Source organism: Diabrotica undecimpunctata, chromosome 2 (assembly GCF_040954645.1).
Source record: "Diabrotica undecimpunctata isolate CICGRU chromosome 2, icDiaUnde3, whole genome shotgun sequence".
Lineage (NCBI taxonomy): Eukaryota > Metazoa > Arthropoda > Insecta > Coleoptera > Chrysomelidae > Diabrotica > Diabrotica undecimpunctata.
The window spans coordinates 39,405,992-39,430,792 of NC_092804.1; the positions used below are offsets into that span (position 1 = coordinate 39,405,992).

Sequence of the window (24,801 nt, forward strand, 5' to 3'; positions counted from 1 at the left end):
CCAAAAATAAGAAATACAAATAAATCTACCGTAACATGTAAAAAAATACAAAATCTTTCAATATCATAGTCACAGACACATGCACATATAAATAAAATATAACATTAAGGAGAACTTGATGTTTTAAAAAAATATCCAAAAGAGTGGATCATATAAATATCTCTCTTTAATGTTTTAGGCTTATCTCGAGATAATTGGGTTTAAAAGTAATAATTTATAGCAAGTACAAAATAATATTAAATTAATTTACAATAAAGTTTGCAGAAGTACAGAGACAAGATTATAAAAAACCGTTTTACCAAAAATTAAAATAAGGACCAATCCGCACTTGGTTCACAAGAAGCTACTTGCACAGCTTTTATTTAAAAAATGAATGTTTGTAATTAATATTTGTTATTGAAAAGATATGAAAGTTACTGAAAGTTCTGAAAAGTGCAATTGGTGAAATCGTTGTTCGTTAGAGGAATTGATTGCATCTTAAATGTTGCCTCTTAAATCGCACTGAATTTAAACTGTACTCAACTGTAGTATCAAACACTGAAGTCAATTTTGTGTTGTGTTTGGTGTTAGATCAAACTACTTGAGATACAATAGAAGTGTATATATACACTTATTAAATTTCCAGAAAACTAAATACCTACGTCTAAACTCTTAGACGACGCAACCAAAAGTCAGTCTAATCTCTTAGACTACCCAACGAAAAGTGATCCTCTTTTTCTTAAATTGGACAAACTATTCCCTAGAACAGGGTCATCCCCACTTAAAGGACTGCCTCTTAACAAGAACCGACTTATTTTCATTTTCGGCGTAAACACATAAACATAACGGTATTTTTTAAAAAGAGAAGCAAAAAGGCAAATAATGTACCATATTGAGGGCAAGATTCTCTTTGAATTAAAGCTATTTGTAAGAAGTTTAACAAATTTTATTACTCTCTTCCTAGCTCTATAAAAAAGTTCTTCGCTGTTCTTTGTTCCCAAAAAAATGACGATTGCTCTCAAATTTCTAACAAAGCAGCCATCAAGTAATCTGCATGTTTCGGTACTTCTTTTAAGAAATAAAAAAGCTGAAAGATATCGAAGAATTAGGTCTATAAAGATACAAAATCTAAAGTACCGTTACCTGCTCATAAAAAATTATATCGGCACCTCTCACTCGTTTCGGCGAGGTGCACAAGGAAGATTTTTGGATACGGCCATTGGCGTAGCTGCGGTTAATTGCAAAAGGTTTTTAAAATTAATCTTAAAGTAATATATAATAATTAAATACTAATCTAATTAAAAAAAAAAGGTTACAGTATCTCTGAACAAAAATAAGTTTATTTAACGTTTCGATTTCCACTTCGGAAATCATATTTGGAAAACGTCAAATAAATAAAACTAATTTTAAAGTAAAATAGTGGCTTGTTCCCAACAAAAATAGTAAATTTTATAAGATGCTACAAAAAATAGCAGCAATCGGATGTCTTCTTCTGAATCCCAATCCCCACGTTGAATTTAATAATGAAGCTTCTACCGGTGGCGGATCTTGACATTTGCCTTGAGAGGAGAACTTACAAATTGGAAGGGGGGGGGGGGGATTTCCCTATTTTCCTCCCCTTGTATCCGCCTCTGGCTTCTACTAATCTTTTCGTCTGAATCACACTTATAGTTAACGTCATAAATATTGAAATTCTGCAATTGATGAACTCTTTTTATTGATTGTTACTTTTATACCAATGTTTTGCTTGGTAATTCTCAAACTCAATTGTAGTATGGCTTATTTATTTAGAATTTGTACGATTTCTATATTTGTATGCATTAGTATTACAATGTCACTGGCTTTACAGGTTTTGTTGCAATTTACTTTCATATTAAAAATTATGGTAATGTAAAAAATTCTCTCTTCTCTTGAAAAATTTATCTATTTTTAAAAGACAAATATACTGGATATTTCCAGTATATTTGTCTTTTATGTCTATTATGTTTGCAGAGTTTTTAGTGAAATTATATTTCTCCTGTAACTATATTTGTTCTTTTAATTTACTATTATAGTAGTAATAATAGTAATAACAGTAATAATATTATTAACTCTATTATTGTAGGTTCGATGGCATGATCGGGAAGTAGACGGAGTATACCTAAATAAGTCTGGCTGGGTCCAAGTAGAACAACGATCACTTGACGAAAGTAAACGGATCAGTTCTGTCGATTTAACGAAAATACCACCAAAAAGAGTACCCGGAAAACTCACCGATTATCACTTCAACAGCGAGCCAGGCTCCGAACGACCTTCTGTGCTAAGTTTCCAATCAACCGAGTATATTCGAAAAAGTGCCTCACCTTCACCACCCCTAGAATCCCCATCGCTAACACCCATCATATCTCCACCTCCAGCCTTTCAGGATAAGGTTGAGAAAGGTAAGATAGAAAAAAAGTTTTTTCAAATTAGGTCAGGATATTTTTTAGTAGATTGATTTAGGTACTATTAGACAAAAAATGAAACAATGGGCTCTAGAAGTTGTGTTTATGTACCACATATAACTTACATTAAATGTAATTGAATAGAGAGAACGATTTTCTAGGTGGAAATTTCAATATAACTAGACTATATGTCACATAACTTTTTTTCTGATTATTTTACAATAAAATGACATTAGATCAATATTATAGGGGGTTTCTGAAAGAATAATTTTCACTACACAAATTGTTTAATTTTATTAATTTCCCTGTTGAAGAACACCATTCTTTTATTATATATTTTAAACGAACCAATAGGCTAATTTTTTATTCATATAATTTATTATTTTGTTAACATTCCTATGGTATTATTAGTTTATTATCGACCTTTTTGCCGACAGCCTGTGAGGTAGATTTTGGAAGCGCGTTTTTTTAAATGATATCCCCAATATTACGCATTATTATATATTTAAACAGTTGTTTTCCAGCTATTATTGTTTATTTTCTTTTATGGTCCAGACTGCGATTTAAGATCTAATTCAGTATCGAAGGTGAATGTTTGCGAAAGAACGGAAGCTAGAATTGCCGTCATTGTAGGTAATTCATCTTCGAATTTTTCGATTAATTTTAATATTTAAATAATATCACTGCAGGTTTCACCAGAACAATTGAGGCATACTGCAAAGTATTTGAGACCTACTTGTCGGCAGCCACATATATTTTGTTTCGCTTACATCTGCAGAAAATTAGTTTCAAAATTTCGAGAGTGCTGGAGTTCTGACAGTTTTGATTGGCATTCAAATTATTCCATGCTTTTCCTGCCTTCATCCCAATATTTTCTGACGATAAACTCTAACACAGGGAAAACGAGCTGCATCTTGTGTTGGCGGAGGGCGAAGATAAGTTAAATGTAATTTTGGTCACTGTCTTAGCGAATCGTTAGTATCTCATGATGTTAGAGAAGCATCTTTATTTCCACCTCATAAAGAGACGAAAGAACGTTCGCCAACGACAGTGGGCAAAAATAGCTCGGCTTTCTCACTGAGGGATAATGCTCATCCGCTAGCTAACTCAGGATGGTTCTGTAAAATTTTGATGAACTTAAGTTTGCTGATCTTGTGAACTATTAATATTTTGTTGCATCCTGAAAAGGCATGACGAAACAGCAAATTCTCTGCACTGACGTCGCCATATATAAAACTTGAAGGGCAGTATAATTGATGAGACTTACACCTTTTTGAAGTTTGAAAAAAATTGGACACTTTGGACACACAACATTAGACTGCTTCCTTCTTAATGCCGTGAGGAAGACAAGAATGTCAATTTCCTTTACTACTACTAAAAGAAGGATTTGTGACATTTTGTTTTGAATTTTGATGTTGGTTTTATTGACTGGTGGTTCCCAAGTTAGGTGTAGATTTAGGGCGTCATATCTACTATTGAGGCTTTCTTGTGTTTACAGTTATATGACCTCTCTTATTGTTCTCATTTTGTAGTGTAGGATAGTTGCAATTGCTGAGTCTTATTATTATTTTTGAGATGAGTCTCATCTCTAACCACACACTCAAATTTTAAATATCATTAGTTTAATGTAATTAGTGATTATATTTATTACCCTTAGAAAAGAAATATCACCACTTCTAGTAGTATCCAGGTATCTGAAAATTAAAAGTATACAGGCATTCAATCGTGTACTTTGATTTTTTATTTTATTTTTGAATATTGTTTAAGCGATATTAAATATAATACAAATCCTAATGTAGTGTATGAAAGTAAGAAGAGGCTAGATAAAACATTTACTACCATCGATGAATATTTCTAAGTCATATAAATCAATCGTGTACTTTTATTTTTGAATATCGTTTAAGCGATATTGAAGACGATACAAATCCTAGTGTGGTTGACAGAGTGGTAGAAGTCAGTGAAGAAAACGGACTGTCCCTAAACACAAAAAAGACACAATTTATGGTAATTACAAAAGCCCAACAGCGCCAAGAAAACATAACATTACATGGAGAACAAATTAAAAAAGTTGAAAAATATAAATATATGGGTACAATAATTAACGAAAATAATTAGTACACAGAAGAGATTAAGGCAAGAATAGGACAGGCAAGAAATTCTTTCAACAAACTGAAAAAAGTACTCTGCAGCAGGGACATTTCTTTAAAGATAAGACTTCTGAGATGCTACGTGCTCTCCGTATTATTTTATGGGTTGAAGGCTTGGACATTAAAGAAAGATGTTTCGGACAGATTAGAAGCCTTCGAGTTATGGGCCTACAGAAGGATATTAAGAATAAGTTGGGTGGATAGAGTCACGAATGTCGAGGTGTTTAGAAGAATGGGAAAAGATAAAGAGGTTTTAAATACAATTAAAGTCAGAAAACTGCAATATCTGAGACATGTCATGAGGGGCGAGCGGTATAACTTGCTGCTATTAATAATACAAGGAAGAATACAGGGTAGAAGGAGTCGCGGAAGAAGACGCATCTCCTGGTTAAACTATTTGAGAGTTTGGTTTAACTGCACTTCTGCTGACCTCTTTAGAGCAGCAGTATCGAAAGTGCGAATTGCCATTATGGTTGCCAACCTTCTTAGAGGAGATGGCTCATGAAGAAGAAAAAATCCTAGTGTACTGTATGAAAGTAAGAAGAGGCTAGATAAAACATTTACTATTATCGGTGAATATTTCTAGGTCATAAATCTAAGTAAATAAAGCGGTATTCTACACCACTTTATTTCTTAATATCCACGTTACATATTAACTCTTGGTACACCAATCCTGAAGGAGTTCGTTTAGGATATTGCATTTCTTTGTTGAAATATGTATTATCTCTCATTTTATTAATATTTATTATTTTTAATGAGAATTAACCAAAATTTCATTAAACAATTGTAGTGCAAATCTAAACGTCAAAAAACTGAATTTCCACATAGTGGTTAATTTCCATTTAAGATAGTAAATAATAAAATTAATTGGTAATGATAACTTGCTCTTTTGGTCAAACATTACTTATTATCTTAACGTTTTCTTTTAGGTCTTATAAAGAGGAGTAGGACGTTTTTTGGAAAAACTCCTTTTCTGCCTCGATCGAATGCTATTGAAGACAGCGATGCGAGTCCCCCTTCTACACCACAGTGGAAGAAAACAGGGAAGATTCCACCATCTCCTCTTTGGAATCCAAGCGGAAAACCTATTCCGTCTCCACAATGGAAGTTAGGTAAGATAGATCCATTATCATATAATAAATATTCTCTTATGTTCAGCGAACTTAAAAATTATAGCATTCATTTAATAAAGTACTTATTGAAAAAACTACTCGATTCAAAGAATCTTTGTTAACATTAATGCGCATAGCATGTTCCTATTGTTGGTAAATTTTGGTTTACGATTTAAGAAAGTTACAAAAAAAAAATAGTAACAAAAAATGCGATATGAGAAGACTAAAATGTAAGAAAACACAAAAGACAGTCACACGGATTCTTTCAGAGAAGCTTAAGAACATGGAGCAAAGATGTAATGCAAAAGAATACTCCAATAAATGATACCTTTAACAAGAGCAAAGAAGAACATATGATAGAAAAGAAAGAGAAGAGGAGAAGTTGAATAAACGAATATACTGCAACCCATGGAAGAAAGAATAAAATCATAGAATAACAAAAGAATGTACAACAATATTCAGCGACACAGTTGGTTAAAAATTGGAAAATTGGTTAAAATCACAGCGTCAAGAGAAAAAGTTATTGAAACAAAAACACGATACGTTTAATATATAAAAAAAGATAAACAAGCAGCTGTTAAAGGTTAAACAACATCATCACAGATGAAAATCAAGAAATTTACATATCGACCAAATGCATCCAAGAACTCTTTAATAATAATAGGTCCGAACATTCTTCATCCTGAATAAATAATAACCACTTATCAATCACATCGAATGAAGTTGAAAAAGCAATATAACAAGTAAAAGATGGCGAAGCTCCTGGACCTGACAATGCATATGCTGAACTCGCAGAAAATGTTGGTTCAGTAATTTCTTAGAAATAGACCTATAATGTGAAATAATAATCGTCGAAATCCAATCAAGGGTTCAGAAGAAAAATAGCTTCATGTTAAACTTATAGTTATATGTAATGCTTGTGTTAATTTTGGAGAGTAGTGTATATGAAATTCTACATTCTTTAATTTTATTATCATTTTCAGATAAAATGGGCAAATCAACTCCTTCATCTTTACGAAACACGCGTGACAAATCACCTTCTTCTCCCAAATGGAAATCGATAGATAACGGTCCACCTTCACCACTTTGGAACTCTAGAAAATCGCCACCGCCTTCACCTCTTTGGGCCGGTAGGAAAAAGTCGCCTCCTTCACCACTTTGGAGCCAAAATAGAAAGTCACCGCCATCTCCCCTGTGGAATACCAGTGGAAAGTCGCCACCGTCTCCACAATGGAAAATCAGTCCACAATCGACTTCCCTAAAGCCTGCCTTAATTTCTGGCAGTAAGTCAGTGTCTCCAGTGATAGAAAAACCTCCTAGAAATATGAACAGAATGCCTCAGACTAAATCTTTGGAAGATACGACTACCGGAAGAAGATCACTCTTCCTACAGCATTACAAGTAAGATTTTTTATTTAAATACTTTACCTGAATGGATGTTTTTAGAAGTAAAACAATATATCACAACGATGTAATGTTACAACGATACAATATAATTTATATACGGTACCACAATCTTAGGCCGCGTCAAAAGTTCGTTAAATTATCAGTGGTATTTAAACGGACCTGCAAGGAATGCAGTGCAGGCGGGCGCCCCTGCTTGGGAGACGAGAAAATGAACTTTGGAGATTTTTCTTCTGCTCGTGTTATGCAAAATACTCAAATAGAAACTAAATTTTTAAAACGTGGTTTAAATTCCAATCATAATACGATAATATGTGTTTATTGTTTTTGCATCCCATACACGTAAAATATACAACACATACAATTCCTAACGAACAGCGTAGTAATACAATTTATTGGTGAATATATTATGCAAACAACTTTGCACTCATTAAAAATGCTTTGTTTTTAATCTATTTCCTTTAAATTTCTTTGAAATTGTTTGTAGGTTTTGTATCCGTAGTTAGTCAAAGCAGATGCTAGATATCCGAACTTTAACTAGCAAAAATAAGAACAAAAATAACATCAAAACATTTTCTATAGGAAACCACCGAAGAAAAATTCAATGTAGAATCACTGTGGAACACTGTGTGAAGCACAGAAGACCTGGACTGCAACAAATAGGCGACATCGAAGATATAAACGCGAGCTGGGAGAAAATTAAAAACAACATTGAAGAAGCAGCAACAGAAGCTCTAGGAAAACGCAAAGTCAAACTGAACAAAAGAAACAACAACAATACACCATGATTCAGAAAAAAAAATAAAAGAGAAATGTAAAGAGAAACGAGAGTCTTACACAAAGTACAAAACATCAGATACTCCAGAATCCCGAGACACCTATAGAAGAATACGAAATGAAAAAAAACAGTTGGTAAGAAGAACAAAAAATGAACACTGAGAACAGTTTACAAAAAGGACAGAAAGCGACTTTTACGGTGCACAAAAACAAATATGGAGATTCCTAAGAAACCAACGAAAAGAAATGGCAGAATTGAAGGAATACAAAAACATACCAGCAAACGAATGGGAAAGTTACCTGACTGAAATGTTTAAAGGAAAGAAAAATAAAAATCAACACAATAACGCACCTGAATTAAGACACGAAATAGAAACCAGTTTTCAGGAAGTAGAGATAGCCATAAATTTACTCAACAACAGAAAGTCACCAGGACCAGACGGAATAACCAACGAGCTTCTAAAATACGGAGAAACAGCATAATGATACCAATGTTCAAGAAAGGAGATCAAGAAGACCCCAACAATTATAGAGGTATAAATCTTTTGAACACCGCACTTAAGCTTACCACAAAACTCCTAACCAACAAAATCGATAAACTAACAACTAAATACTCACTACGATTTAAAATCGAAATTGATGGGAAAATAATAAACCAGGAGGCAAGGTTTAGTTATCTGGGAATAGATATAACTAGTTACGGAGATGTTGAAGAAGAAGTACGACAACAAAGCTTAAAATCAAGTAAAGCGGCGGGATCTCTTAATGACACAGTCTGGAAGAACAAACACCTAACACAAAACACAAAAACAAGAGTCTATAAAGCAGCAATTAGACCTATATTAACATACACGGCGGAGACCAGACCTGACATCTAAAACGAGACGACTACTAGAAACAACAGAGTTGAATATACTTCGGCGAATATCAGGGAAAACGGAAACAGGAGTGGAACAAACACATTAGTAGAATAGCAAAGGATAGGATAGTACGAATAGCACGAGATAAGTACCAAATGGACGAAGAAGTATTGGAAGTCCAAGAAAAAGATGGTGCGATAATTTAAACCATTTAGGAGGCTAATACTGAAGAAGATACAGTCTTTAAAATCTACATACAAGAAGGAAGAAGAAGAAGAAGAAGAAGAAGAAGTTAGGAGCGTGAAAGAATGATTTTAAAATAAGTAGTTTACGTAAAATTTATTTTATTAGAAGCTTTGTCAATTTAGTATACTTAATATGTGTATTAATACAGAGTAGTTGTGCAGTTAAAAGAACATTTCCTAGTGTTACAATCAATTAACATAAAATTATATTTGGTAAGCACTCTGTATTCGTATCAAATTGCGGTTTCGCATTAGTGCAGAAGCATAATATTGCGGATTTAAAGTTATTATTTTATTTATTTAAATAAAAATGGATTTAAAAAAAGTTATCCAGTGCCTAAAATTGAAAAATAAAATCCGATAAAGAAGAGATGGCAAAAAACAATCTGCGCCCTTAGCCAATTTCTTTAAAAAGCTAAAAATGATGTTTTATCCGATAAGTCCAATAAGATTGTAAATCGAATTTGATTTAGAGAGGACATTCACATCCACACCATTTCTTGCTGATTATTCCAATAAAATTTTAACAAAAACTTATGTATCGGGGAAACCGGAGGCATCCACATTTAATCACTTTTATGTAATTATTACAGGCCATAAAATATCTCCAGAATCAATGGAAAATTTAGAGGATATCAGAAAATCACCAAAAGTTACCGAAAAAGCAAAATACAATTATTTTACTGTAAACCACTAACCTTTATCTTGTTGTTTGAAACGTTCTGAACGTTTGGCATTCCTTTCCTCAGGTAGCTTAGCTTCCTCCGTAGATATGTTACCTAGTTGTTGCTCGGGAAACCTCAGAGTCTTCTAAGAATATTGATACAAATTGGTCGCATTGCTCCTGTAGTGATCCTTTCCCAAGTTAACATGCAGAAATATCAAAAATGCTAAACGTTAAGTTTAACAATTTGTGCAAATTAAAAAAAAATAACAGAAAATATTAGCCTTATTAAGTCAGACAAATACGATCAATCAGAAATTATTAAAAGAGAACTATTTAAAAAAATTTAACAAAAATAAAAGTTTGAATTTTCCCCTGATCTAACTAATATTGATTATGCAATAGAATTCTAAACTTTACAGCAAAATATAATTTGGAGGAAGCTAAATTTGACAGTTGTTATTTAATATCTAATAAACAGTATGATGCAAAAGTATGGATTAAATACAATATTTAAAAAACAGATGACTTTTAAAAAAAATCTTAAAATACGCCAACTTAAATTTTTAAATGGCTATCAATTGCCATTCAAGTTCATATGTGTTTTACATAACGTCATTGGTGTTGGTGTAATTACGTAATCGACGATTTTTTAAAAGACAATCCAAGGTCACGGGTTAGCCCATTGAAAGGTCTCTTCCTAATCGCCTTTGCAACGATGCAATTATTTGAATATTTATTTCTACAAGGTTAACCAAAACTGTTGGTTTATTAGTTCAATTAACTTATAATAAATGTTTAGTAATATACAATAAAATTATAAGGAATATGGAAATTGACGGCCTTCAGTAATGAGAACAACGGGCAGTAAATTCTTTCCTAACGTAATTTAGTTTAGTAAATGAGAATTTATTGTAATTACATTTTACTTAACCAAGTTCATAATTTTGGTTAAATATAGAAGTAAATATTCGAATAATAAGTACATTGTTGCAAATGCGATTAGGAAATTTTTCAAATGAAGTATCCGGTGACTTTGTATTTAGGTTTGTATTTAAAGTATCCGGTTTGTATTTAAAAAGATCGTCGATTACGTCATTACGTCAACATTGATGATTAATTTCCAACACATATAACAATTAATAACCATTCAAAAATTAAAATTGACGTGTTTTAAGATTTTTTTTTAAATTTTGTTTCTAAAATAATGAATTTATTCCATACTTTTGCATCATACTGTATAATCTAATCTGAAGGTCCCAGTGGCTTGGTGATATAATCACTAATCCCGTCACACCTACATACATTGTAAATTGATAGATTGTTTTACCGTGTCTTTTAATTTTCATTTTTTTTTTCTAAATGAAATATTTTTCACAGAGGCTCATCTTCTTCGTCCTCTTCCTCCATGGGCTTTCGAAGTCTAGACAGCAGCTTTAACCGACCAGGTAACATAATGCCTCGCCTCTCAGAAAACACAGACTCCTCAATCGATCATTATCAAGACGCAGACGAGGAAGATAACAACAGCTCCTCGATTAATATTAGTATGCTACCAATAACAAGAACAACATCTACTCGTGAAAGAGAGAAACTTGCAACTACTAGAGAAAAGGCTGTGTCGTTGCCGAATCGAGAACGCGAGCGGGAAAAATCAACTGCAAATCAAGTAAGGTCTGACAGGATTTCACCTTCGGGAAGAACAAATCGATTAATCCATCACAGATCTCAATTAAAAAGATCTCCGGCTGGTTCGGATAAAACAGTGAATAGCTCATCTAGTAGCAGCGATGAGTTTGTTTCCAAATCGCCACCTGGGCCATCAGCGCAACAAGCTGCTAGAAGAGCTGTTACCGGGAGGACAGCGTATCAACCTCCAAGAAATACTATGCAAGATGATGCTACCGGTAGAGTCAGAAGGTGAGTTGAAATATTTATAAACTAAATGTATAGTAAGAGAAGCACGATTAGATAAATTTTTTAAAACAGGCCTCATATCATACTAACTATGAAAGTAGATTCGAGTTTAGGCAGTGGAATTACATATTTACCAAACCTTAAACTTAACATGATTTATAAAAACAATATCTGTCACTTATATAGGGTGATTCATCTGAAATTTCAATTACACGTTTTAGAGAAATTACTATTTAAATGGGAATAAGCCACAATTAAAGGTTAAAGTACGTTTATTGACGTTTCAATTTCCACTTCGGAAATCGTTCTCAAAATACAAACATTAGTAAACTAAACAAATTTTGTTTTTCAAAAATTTCAGAAAAAAAAAGCTTCAGAACGTTTTAGAGAATCTTCAATTATCTGAAAATTAAGAATAAGGTATTTTTTAGATATTCCCAATTAATCTAAAATATTTAGAGTCCTCTATCACTTCCATACCACAACTCTTTATATATTATTACGAATTTCTATAAAACTGCTTTTGAGGATTCTCTCAATAGAGGTTTATGCTACCTTACACCGAGTGTTTTACGAGATATTAACAATTTTATTATGAAACAGTATCAGGTTTGAAATTCTGTATCTATATAAATAATAAAATTATAAATAAACATTTTGTTGGGTACCATTTTGATGAAGCTTCAATATTTTGAATATAAAATAATATTTAATATACAAAGTATTTCAAAACGCGTACTTAAAAATTTCTTAACTTTATTAAATGGATCACCCTATATGGTATGACGTTTATTAAACATAACTTTAAGCCTTTTAAATATGGACACTAAAAATAATGTCTTGTTTTAAAAGAATGGAAAAAGAAAAGTATTTTTGAAGAGAATAAATGCGCGTGATCTCTTAATTTATCGTAAAATTTAGCTGTCCCTATGAGTTTTACTTAAAAGCGTATCAGTAGCGGAGAATTTATTTTTTATTTAGCGTATGGTACATTAAGAATACATATTTCAATATTTCAAAAAAAACTTTAAATAATGAAGTATTACAAACGAACATCTAATATATCAATATAATCTAAAACATTTTCGGTTTTATTCAGGAATTCCATCTTCTTAGTTTCCCCCTTACTTTCGACCAAGTAGTGATCAGAATCCGCATTTGCTCCTCTTCTGGTGCGGACGTTTATTATATTTGCGGATTTCCAGTTGCCTTTGTGTATATCTTTTCGAGCAAAGTTAAAATTATACAATCGATTAAAACAAAAACCGCTATTAAAAAAAGAAGTATGAAATAAAAAGTATATACTAATTTGAGTATTTTCCATCTATAGGTATATAGTCGACTTCCGCTCATCCACTCAGTCGACACATTAATAATGTGAATAAAAACTTATTTTATAAACTAGATAAAATAAATTATTTTTATTATTATAAGCAAAAATATAATACTCCATTGTTACAAGATAAAGTTACCAGCAAGGAAACATTTTTTCTTATGCGCTCCGAATGATCGAATTGAAAATTTCCTAGAATTAATGTTGGACACGTGATTTCGGCTACATTTCACCACTTACTTATTACACTCTCTCTGTTGTTCCATTCTCCATCGTTTAGGCTTCTCTTACTCATGGCGTCGTCTACTTCGTTCGTCCAGGATTTTTGGGGTCGTCCTCTTTTCCTCCTTCCTGTGGGACTCCATTCGGTTATTCTCTTTATCCATCTGCTGTTGCTAGTTCTTCTTACATGTCCATACCACTTTAGTCTTTTTTGTTCTATATATGTTAGTATGTATGTTTCTATTGATGTTTTTTGCTTTATTTCGTCATTACTTCTCCTATCCATTCTTGTTACTCTGCAGCATCTTCGCAGGCATTCCATCTCTGTTGCTACTATCTTACTGCTGTTTTTCTTGTTTATGATCCAATTCTCAGCTCCATATGTCATAATACTTCGCACTAATGTTTTATAAATCTGTGTTTTTGTCTTCATATTTAGGTGTCTATCCCACCATACTGAGTTAAGTTGTCGGATTGCTGTTCTTGTTTGTCCTAATCTTTGTGTAATTTCTTCCTCTGTTGTTGTCTTTGTCGTGATTATAAACCCTAAGTATTTGAATTTATCCTTTCCTTTGATTTTTACGTTGTCATCAATCTGTAGATCTTCTATGTCTTCTTCACTTGTAGATAGGTACTCTGTCTTCGCGAGGTTAATATCTAGGCCAGCCTTGGTAGATTCTTCTTGTAGTTTCTTCATCATGTAGCTGAGGTCGTCTTGGTCTTGTGCAATCACTACTCGATCGTCTGAAAAGCTTAACGTATATAATATATAATTGCGGTCTTTGTTCTGTTAACAGTTCCTTGTAATAGTTCTTCCATTCTTTGTCCTGTCTATTTCCCAATTTAATTTTTTCTTTTGAGTTTTGTTTCAATCCTCTCAGTACTTTCCATGACTTCGAAGTTCTTGTACCTCCTATGTATGTTTCAATATTTAAGCAGGTTCTTTCCCATTCTTCATTCTACATACTAACAAATACTTTGTAGCTTTTGTGATTTTTTTTATTTCGTTGTTAGAAAATGTCTCAAGGTTTTTCTTTTTACTCTTTTAATCTTCTTTTTAACAGAATATACTCCTAGAATATTGCAACAGTTTTTTACTATAATTATTTTCTGTTTAATAAAGTACGTAGATTTTAAAATGGGATAATGGTGTTAAAAATAGCCGATTCATCAAAATGGGCTATTAAAGTAAAATGTTTTCAGACATAATGGTAAACTAGCTTTTAGTTTAGTTTAGTAATATTTGGCACTCATCAATTTTCCCAATCACTATCACGTTTAGCATTGTTTATTGATTTAATTATTAGTGAAGTTTGAATTAGAACATCAATCTTCATCTCTTAAATTTTATATTTTTGTTTGGAGCATGTCAAATTTGATATAGAATAGGTAACATTAAAAGAAAATTAAAAAGTTATTAAAATGGAGTTTAACACAATTAAAAAGTATTCCTTTAATAATCAAAATTTGTGTTGTTATAAGTTAAATACATTTTGTGACTTGTTTCGTTGAGCTTTGTTCAGTGCTATAAGGCATTTTATATTTAGGTTGTTTCTTTCTGAGTTACTGTGATTGTAAATGTTGGAATTTTTTTCGTGTCAGTCAACTAAATAATTTTTATTGCCAAAAAATTCATTTTAACTTCCAATTCTAGTTCCAGTTGTGTAGTGAATATTTATCTAAAGACGTAATGACAACCAGTAATAATTTGCCTGCAATATGAAGTTGGTTTTCAGAGAAAGGAAGTTATCAGCTGCGATAGTTGTCATTGTGGAATTTAATTAATCGTAATTAAAAATGTAGTGAGTTACTGACTGCAGACTTTAGAGCAGTACCTAGTGATGAAAATCGATATTTTGTAGTAAGTTGGTAAAATACCGGTTCAGAAAAAATTTCAAAGTAGGAAGGTCCAATCCAATTACATCGCGTCCGATGGAGACAATTTGTTGCGATAAAAATATGGTGGCGTTTGCCTTCAAATCTCAAAACGGGTTTACTGATACTCGACTATAAAAAGATACATTATAAAATGAGTTAAGCTAAAACCAAATTACAATGTAGCCAGCTCAATAAGGTAATCTAAAGACCAATACTGACGAAATATTGGAAACATGTCGAAACTACTGTGGCGAGCTATATAAAAAATACGAGGTACCAGCAGAAAATCAATGGCCCTCTGACTACCCTAGAGAATCTACTGTCTTACTCGCTGAAGTCAAAGATGCAATTAAATCGCTAAAGAGAAATAAATCGCCAGGCATTCATTCAATACCAGGTGAAATACTACAGCTACTGGGTAACAAAGGATTGCATATCATCCATTGTATCTGTGTCGCTGTTTGCAATTTAGGAAAATGGCCATTTGATTGGTGTACCTCAATTTATATCCCGCTACATAAAAAAGAACTACTACCAGATGTGTAAACTACCGCACACTATCACTTATAACACATAATAGTAAAATCTTGTTGCATATCATCAAAAACAGACTAAAAACCTATCTACATTACCAAATACCTCAGAAACAAGCGGGGTTTGTAAAGGCTAATGGTAGACGGAAACAAATCCTGAACCTAAGACAACTCATTGAAAAGTCCAGTGAATTTCAAGTACCTATGATTATATGCTTCGTTGACTACAAAACGGCATTCGATTGTTTAAGCTGGATAAATCTGTGGTCCATATGATCCATAGAAATGGACACACCAATGCACCTGGTGATACTTATTAAAAATCTGTACCAGTCCAATACAGCAACAGTACGACTAGATCAGAAGTTCTCAAACTAATTTAAGGAGACTAGACAAGGATGCATGTTGTCACCTGACTTTCAACATTTACGGTAAACATTTTTGGAGAGATTTTTAAAAATCTTTAATTTAAGATTTGCTGACGATACTACACTTATAGCAGCAAATAAACAAGGAAGTGTCCTGCAAAAAGTTGAGTATGAAAGCAATAAAGTTGGTCTAAAAATCAATAAAGCTAAGACAAAAATAATGGTGGTCGACAGATTCTACACTATTCAACTGACAATACGTTACAGGAATACCAGATAGTGGACATTTTTGTCTATCTCGTGTCAAGTATAACTAACGATGGTAACAGTGAAGTAGAAGTTCGGAGACGTATTGGTATGGCAAAAAATGCGATGACTCGCCTAACTAAAGTTTGGAAAGACAGATCTGTCCCTTAAAATATTAAGATAAGAGTGGTAAATGCCCTTGTATTCTCAATATTTCTATACGGGGCAGAGGCTTGGACTCTTCGCGGACACGAGCGCCAAGAGATTTAAGCCTTTACGACAGCTCGTAGGACAAACGCTTCCATTTTTAATCAACTCGAGATTAAAAAAAGGCTGTCCACAATATGTCAAAAATGTATTCTGCAATTTTTTGGTCACGTGGTTCGCAGAGGTGACTATAGTTTGGAGAGATTAATTGTTTCTGGAAACGTTCCGGGGAGAAGATCAAGGGGATGATCACCAACTAGATGGTCTGACTAAATTAAAAATTCAGCTGGAAACTCATTCTGCGAAGCTCTTAGAGCAGCTGAAGATAGAGACCAATGGAGAAAAATTGTCAGAAATGTTGGAAGAACTCACTATCCTCAGTAATGGGGAAACGACAAGAGAGAGAGTCATCTCAAGAAAGCAGACTTAGAACTTGGATAAACATCAGAACATGATAATAGTCATCATCATCATCCGGCCTTCTGCTTCCAAAGTTGAACATAGGCCTCCCCCAATATCTTCCAGTTCTGTAAGTCTTGAGCTTTCTGCAGCCACTTCCCATCGATTTTTGACGTCATCTGTCCATGGTGTAATTGTCTTCTTCTGCTTCTGCTATTTGCTCGTGGTCTCCACACTGTAATTTTTCTGGTTCACTACATGGACCGCCCATTTCCACTTCAGTCATATGTTATGCGCTCTATAACATATGTGACGTCTGTCCTTCTTCGAGAGAGAGTCGAAATATTCACTTACCTCGGAACTACCCTTAACTCATAATTGGACTACGCTCAAGATATTAGATGCAGAATCAAAATGGCATGGTCCACATTTATCAAGTTGAGATCCTTGCTGTGCTGCAGTTTGGAAACCAAGATGCGGATAGTAAGGTACTACATTCTTTCAGTGTTACTATATGGAGTTTAAGCCTGGACACTGGCGCAAGCTACTGAAAAGCAGATTGAAGCATTCGAGATGTGGATCTACAGGAGGATACTAAAAATATCGTATGTGGACCATGTCACCAACATTAAGGTCATACAGCGCATGACAAAAAAAGAAGTGCTTAATTTAGTGAAACAACGTAAGTTTGAGTACCTGACACGTGATGCGAAACGAAGAAAAAAATCGAATTCTTCAACTCGTTATGCAGTGTAAAGTATTTGGCAGGAGATGACCGGGACGCCGTCGTATCTCATGGTAGATGATTTAATGTTTGTAGCTGATCATAAACATTTTATACTTAGTGCTTAAATCAAACACTCAAAAATGATACCCTAAAATTATCCTTTATACTACATTGATGGTGGTAAATTAAATGAAATAGAATAAGAGATTTAAAGGGATAATATTTGAGAGCTAACTTCAGTTCATTGATCATATTAATACAAGATCAGTAAAGGCAGCTAAGATTATGGAATTGATCACTCGAAACGCAAAAGATTTGTGTTGTCCATGCGCTAAAATTTTGTATTGTGCGTTAATAAAGTTTCTTTTAGAGTATTCTTGATTTGGTATTGTATGTCAGATTACAAAGTTCTCCCACTTTTTCCAATTTTCTCCATTGATTATTCCATAAAAACTTTTCGAAGACACTTTCTTGCCTTTCTTTTTCTACTTCTGAGCTCTAGTTCACTCTGGATCTTTTTGGTTTCCATTACAGAACTTGTTTTTGGATTGCACTTCTCTCCATACGCTGTACGTATTCATTTCTTCCCCAAAAACTGTTTGAAATACTCTGAATTTTTCGTCATAGTTTGGCATAACACCTTAAATAATATTGTCTATTACTTGAAAGACAGGTTCATGTATAATGAATAATAATGACGTTTGTCTTTATACTTATTGACAACAAAACTTTTTAAACTACATATCTTTCTTGTGTTCCATTAAATCCACCGATCGTGTCAGATTATATACCGCAGTTGTCGTTACATCTATGTATAGGGGAACAGAAATCCTTTATTATTTATCCGTATTTATTTACTGCGTATTTTCTGTAAGGGAGACCCCATCTTCTCTATTATAAACTTAATACCTTAATCCAAATATCGTATCTCACATCCACTCATTACGTTTTCAAAATAAACGAGCTGGAAAAAATCAACCATCTATAAACACCTTTTCTTCGAAATGTTTGTAGATAATTTTGTCCCAACTGTTTTGGATTATATATCAATTTTATCACTCCCATATTAACACCAGCGTCCGAAATTAAGGCCGGTTTTTCGATCAGTTGTATAATATAATACTTATACTTATATATATATATATATATATATATATATATATATATATATATATATATATATATATATATATATATATATATATGTATATATATATATATATATAAATATATATATATATATATATACTTATATATATATATATATATATATATATATATATATATATATATATATATATATATATATATATATATATATATAAGAGTAAGAAAAAAGAAGTACTTGTGACTCGTTTGGAAAAAATATATAAATGTTTTGGATGGGTTGGAGTCAATAAAAGGGGCTATTGGTTAACTATTTATTATCTCGAGCTTTCAATTGTGTTTACAATTATTATCAAGAGCTGCTAAAAAAGATAAAATATCTTACAAAGTTGAACTAGAAAGAAAAAAAATTTTTTGTTAACTCACCAAATAAAATTAGTTTGGTTAATAAAATTGCTGCAAATACATCTCAAAAAAAATTAATACAAAAATATCCTTATCTAATAAATGCTTCTCTGAAATTTTAATATAATTTTGGAAACATCTTCTTAACACAAAAACAATTGAATTTATAAATAATTTAAAGTAGCGACAAATTACAAATAAGCCTCAATGTCATTGAGGCTTAAGTAGCACGAAGTCGGGAGACTTCTCGTCGATAGCGAATTCTCGGGAGAAGGCTCCCTACTTCTTGCTACTTCGAACATATTTAAAATATTGGCTTGTGGTCTGATTTTCCTTCATTTAGGGTTTCTTCTGTTTCCTTATATTTTTCTGGTTTTTTCTGTTTGAAGGCCTAGGTTACTAGCAACTACAATGTCTATATGGGTTGGTGGTCCATTTTCTGAAAAACGTGTTGGCTCGATGGGCCCCATTGTCATGATGCCATCGTTGTTTTCTATGTAGTTATTTAGTAGTCGTTCGTTTCTGTTCGTAGCTTTATCACTATAATTTGGGGATCTCACATTTAATGAGAGACATCCTAATGTCTCCTTGCCTTATTTGCACTTTGATTGTCGTTACTTCCATAGTGTTAAGTTGAGGTATTAGGATTCTGGTGTGGTTTATCCCTTTTTTCACTGAAATAGCTATGCCTCCTGACCTTCCTGTGTTATCGTTACTGTAGATATCGTAGCCAGAACACTTTAAATTTATGGTGTTCGTTACTTTAGTTTCCTGCATTCATACGACGTCCATATCGAATCTGTTGATCAGTTCAAGTATATTTTGGTTTGATCTTATGCCGTCTGGATTCTTTGATTTATCATCAAGTATCACACAGGTTAGTGTGTCTTTATTTCAGCACTAACTTTATGTCATCTAATGTCTCGTAGACTATTCTGGTGATCAGTTCCTTCACCGTATTTACTAGCCCGTCCTGTTGTTGTTTAGAGATCAGGATAGTGTTGTTCTCCTTTTCTTGGTTCCTCACGTCCTGTACATATAATGTCCTGGTCTTTTGTCTAATTCGTTGTTGCCTCCTGATTATAGGGGCTTGTTGTCTCTGGGTTCTTCCCCAGGTGCGACATCTGGGGCATCCTCTGTAGTTTAATGAATTGTCCCAGACAGTTGGCATATATTTTACCTTTTCTTCCAGGGCCATCTCGCACTTTTTGCGGCTGTCTCTGTCTTTTTACCCATTTAGCGTCCTTAAAACGTGAGTTTTGGCAATGTTGATACCCTTGGCAATTAGAGCACTGTGCAGATCCCTGTGCCTTACTTCCTCTTTTTTCACGGTCAATATGAACATGGGCAGTTTTTTTCTTTCTGAGTTCCTTGACGTTATATTAGATATGACTGATGGTGTTATGCCATATTTTTTTGTTAAGTTATCGAAAATATCCTTTTCGCTAGAATTTGAGGCTAGGTCTCTCAATACTAGTTTTGGCTTGATCTCTTCCTCTAATGGCAAGACAATCCATAGTATTTTCACCGTTTTGGAATAGTCCTCTATGATCCTGACCATTTCTCTATAATCTTTCGGATTTTCGGCTTGTATTCTGCTATTTTAAGGACTGTTCCTGTTTCGTTCACGCTATGCAATTTTATTACAGAGTGACTGACACCGATACAGAGTACACTGACTACTGACGTTTTCGTCAGTGTCTGTATCCTCGATTGGGAGTGGAAGAACGCAAGCGGTTTTCTCGTTTTGTACATGGCATTCCATTGTTGGCAGGGATGGGAAATCATCTTTTTTAGTTTTTTTGTTTTCCTTGATAGGAGGGCTTTTTTTAGCAACTTTCTTTGACTTCTCGGCCTTTTGCTTCGTTACTTTTGGTTTTCTCCCGTTTGTATCCTCGGAGGAGATATGTCTAATTATTCGGACTGGTTTGTCGTAATCGTATCCAGCAAATCTGATAGCTTTTGTCGTAGTTGACTTATCAGTTTATTTTGGTTCGCTATTTCCTCGTCTTTCGCGTACAGTAGCCTTTTAATTTTCGCCAGCTTAGATTCATAGTCCTTGTTGCTGTCACTTTGTCGGAATCGTTGCCTTTTGTTCGTCTCTCTTGTCGTTTTCTCGTCAGTGGTATTCTTGACTTTATCGATCTTATTCCCTTTCTTTCTATTTTATTTCATCCTAGGAGTTTTGAAGTCCTCGTCGCTTTTGCAGATGGTGTTTGCGGCAGAGTGGTCGCCATCGAAATCTTTGAAAGTGGGGTTATCAGACATATTTCCGTCCATGGGTAGATTATCGTAGATGTTTAGGAATTTAGCCTAACGGCTTGTTGATCGAGTAATGCGGTCCAGGGACATTTTTAGATCTGCTTATTTTGAAGAATCTTTTTTTTTTTGCGTTCGACTGATCGCTGTCAGTCGTATTTTGGGTGCCGTCCCAGGTACTTTATTGCGTCTCTGAAAGAACAAAGAGGGATCCACTTGCGTTCTCACCCTGCACTTCCTGGGACCGTTGCTATCGGATGTTAAATTCTAATATAAAACATCCCAGACGAAGCACTGCAGGTATCCCGACGTGCAAACTCCGTTTGCTCCTTCACCGGCGCTTATATAGACAGCATCCTCATAAAAACCAATTTCCCTCGATTTAGTCCGATCCTATTTTGATTTCCTATCTCTACATGTCGGTGTCTTATTCACCGACAAGATCTAATAAGACCTGCTTTGATACAAAAGTCGCAACAATCCGGTACGTCCACTCAGCTCCGTCTGTAGCAGTATACTACTGATTCTAGCCTATACTAGCCTGTGGGGAATCTACCTGTTGGGGTCTGGCTGATGGCCGAAGCGTCTATCGTTATTCGCATAACTATTATAGCGCCCGCTATCAGATAATAATAGTAATTTCTAAAAAATTTGCGCAGTTTCCTTTAGCATACTAATAATACACTTTTACACTCATGGTGCAGTTACCCGACGTTTGGCAGTTTGGAAGTATATTTTACGGTACTGTTAAGTAGAGCCTCCTTAAAGCAATAAATCTTAAGGACAATTCAGCTTATTACTTTATACAATGATTTCCTTGTTTCAGATCAAGGAGTCTACAACTTCCGGAGAAAAAGCCGCAAACTTTCAGCAGAGATGTTCAAACGGTGCAATCCAGAATTTCCCCTCAACATCCAGAGCCACATAGGACCATTGTTAAAATAATCAATGCCGGAGAAAGGTCAAAAAAGCATACTCAGAGTCAAGCTCAGTCTTTGCCACATTCGTTGGAAGGAGAAGATATCAGTGAGGATATGCTTAGGGAAGCAGAAGTTGTCACAGGATTTGTATATGGTAAGTAGTACTTGTGTGCCATAGATCGATAAAGAAACTTCTTATTTTGAAATTAAATATTGAAAATGCATGAGCTATTTTAGCCAAATTTGTTATATCTGTTAAAATAATATAATAATATAATAAATAAATGTCCAATGATATTTGCATTTTTAAACAAAAATTATATCTTTATAATTAGAAAATCATATGTAATAATTATTTTTTTCTTCAAACGTCAAATAATGATGACATTACTTATCTAACTTGATCCTGTCAAAGTTTGATGTCTCCGCCGGCAGCAGTTTTTTTTCCCATTTCCCATTTTTGGCAACAATATGAAACATGTCACAAAGCAACAATACAAATGTCATTAACAACAATTAAACATAATTTTTATTTATAGTAATATTAAAAGTAAAATTAGTTAATGAGGCATTTTCAAAATTGAAACCGTGCAAAAATGTTCCCGACTCTTGATACGCAATGGTAATTGTTGATGATACTGATGGTCAAGAGAAACTTTCAGCAATCATTCCCGATGTTGGCGAATCATGAGGGTTTAAAATTTTTTGATCATTATCGTTCTTATTTCTTATTGAATCCTCTATATATTCTTCGGCAACCGTGCTTGATTTCCAGCCCCCATGTCGTTTGAGGCATTCTAGATATCCACCTCCATCAATTAAAAGTGTTGCTAAAGTTCGTCGTAAAGAGTGACCCGTGTATGCGCTTGCATCGTTTAAATTTAAATAACTAGCTACTTTTTGGGCTACTGCGCTGATCGAATGTATTCCCATGACGCTTCGGTAACACTTTCCATTTTGGTACTTGATAAAAAATCGGTTTTCTGTGAAATTTTCAGGCCGCAGTGATGCATACTTTTTATACAGTTTAATGTTTAGACCAATATAGTTTTGACCAATTATCGTAAAAGATCTAATTTGTCGTGTTTTACTGTCTGGGATTTTGATAATTATTCTATTTTCTTTATCCTCAATGTCCACAGTCTTCATTTTTACCATTTCGTCGCATCGACAGGCGCCGGTAACCCCAATTAACAAAACAATCTGAAATATTTTTATAATTTAGTAGAGTATACTACATGCTTTGCAATATAATTTTTTTTGCCTTTAATCCTAAATACAACTTATCTGGTGCTTTAAACAAAAATTTATCAAATTGTTCTTTGTCTTTGTCACCACATTGTAGAAGATTTCCATTTATTTTCATTTTCCATTATATTAAAATATGCCAGTAAAACGTCTTCGATAACTTTCCGTACTCCTCTTGTATCGCACCACTCTTGGAAGTGCTTGTACGCTAACCGATACTTTATTCCGGACTTGGAGGGCCCCAAACGTGCTACTGCATCATTAGCCGCGGACTCAATTTCGTTTAGGTTTTCCATTTTCGCACTAAATTTGCGCGGTTGCAACAACAATAAGCTGTCTTTAATAATTGCAAACAACTGTCAAACAACTGTAACCAGGGGGACGAAAATCCCACCGACGACTTAATTATTTTAATTTCCAACATCTAGACGACTTTGATAGTTGTCACAGTTAATTTCGGGTAAAAATAGCTTATGAATTGTACTATTTATGGTTGAAAATTGCTACGTTTGAAGAAAAAATAGTATACTTTATTCGGCAAAGAAGCGACTTTTCTTGACTTGCCCTCTATTACGCGCCGCACTTCGTTCGGCGCGTAATATCGGGCGCGTCAAGAAAAGTCATGCTTCTCCGCCTCATAAAGTAATATACTATTATTCACAACAAATTTATTAACTGCTCAAGATTATTGTACTGAAATTTATTTTATTTGTGTTTGTAGTATTACAAAGTAATGGGATAATAGATGGACATGCACGCAGTAGAATTGGGGTGGGATGTAATTTACTATTTGTAGTGGGAATTATCCTAAATTTTAGTTAAATTATTTATTTTAAATTTTATGGGGTGGATAAAGTGGTAAGACGCGAGTAATGTGTTGTGTAACAGAAAGATTTCAATGAAATGTAGCTCAGTAGCAAGATACTGGACTTTATAAGTCAGAGCCACTTTTTTTGGCTCTGACTCGGTACCGACATTTTCATTTCTAAAACTAATACGAGCAGATCACCATGCTTTCGAGGGTAGGTAAAGCCGACACTAGCTACTTGAAACATAGTTAAAGATGTAATTGGCGCCGGAACCTATCCGAAAGGATCTCCCTGGCAAAAGTACCATACGATATTATTATAATCCAAGAAACTTAAAACTGCAATAAAACAGGCTATGATTTACGGAACTGTTGTTCATTATCGAGACGTTAATCACCCAATACGAAAAATTGCTGATTTGCAAGTTGCTGGAAGAAGTAGGAAAGGAAGACCAAAGAAAAGTTGCGGAAGACGCTTAGGCGGGCACATCGGTAAAACCGAAAAACGAGGTAAAGGAGGTGGGTATTTGTATGACCGAAAATAGAAATTTGAAAAATGTAATTTCTGCAAGGAAGCCGAGCTTGCATAGTGATAAAGACAAATAGAATTATG

The 24,801-nt window shown here is 33.8% G+C and overlaps 1 protein-coding gene across 1 annotated transcript in view; it reads left to right on the top strand.

The window, feature by feature from the left end:
• Positions 1 to 24,801, top strand: part of RhoGEF3 (Rho guanine nucleotide exchange factor 3) — a 941,311-nt gene that overhangs the window by 177,712 nt on the left and 738,798 nt on the right. The window contains exons 4-8 of the mRNA XM_072521630.1: positions 2,084 to 2,399; positions 5,479 to 5,661; positions 6,645 to 7,062; positions 10,992 to 11,531; positions 22,039 to 22,286. Coding sequence (XP_072377731.1) covers positions 2,084 to 2,399; positions 5,479 to 5,661; positions 6,645 to 7,062; positions 10,992 to 11,531; positions 22,039 to 22,286 — 1,705 coding nt within the window. The remainder of the gene's footprint in view (positions 1 to 2,083; positions 2,400 to 5,478; positions 5,662 to 6,644; positions 7,063 to 10,991; positions 11,532 to 22,038; positions 22,287 to 24,801) is intronic.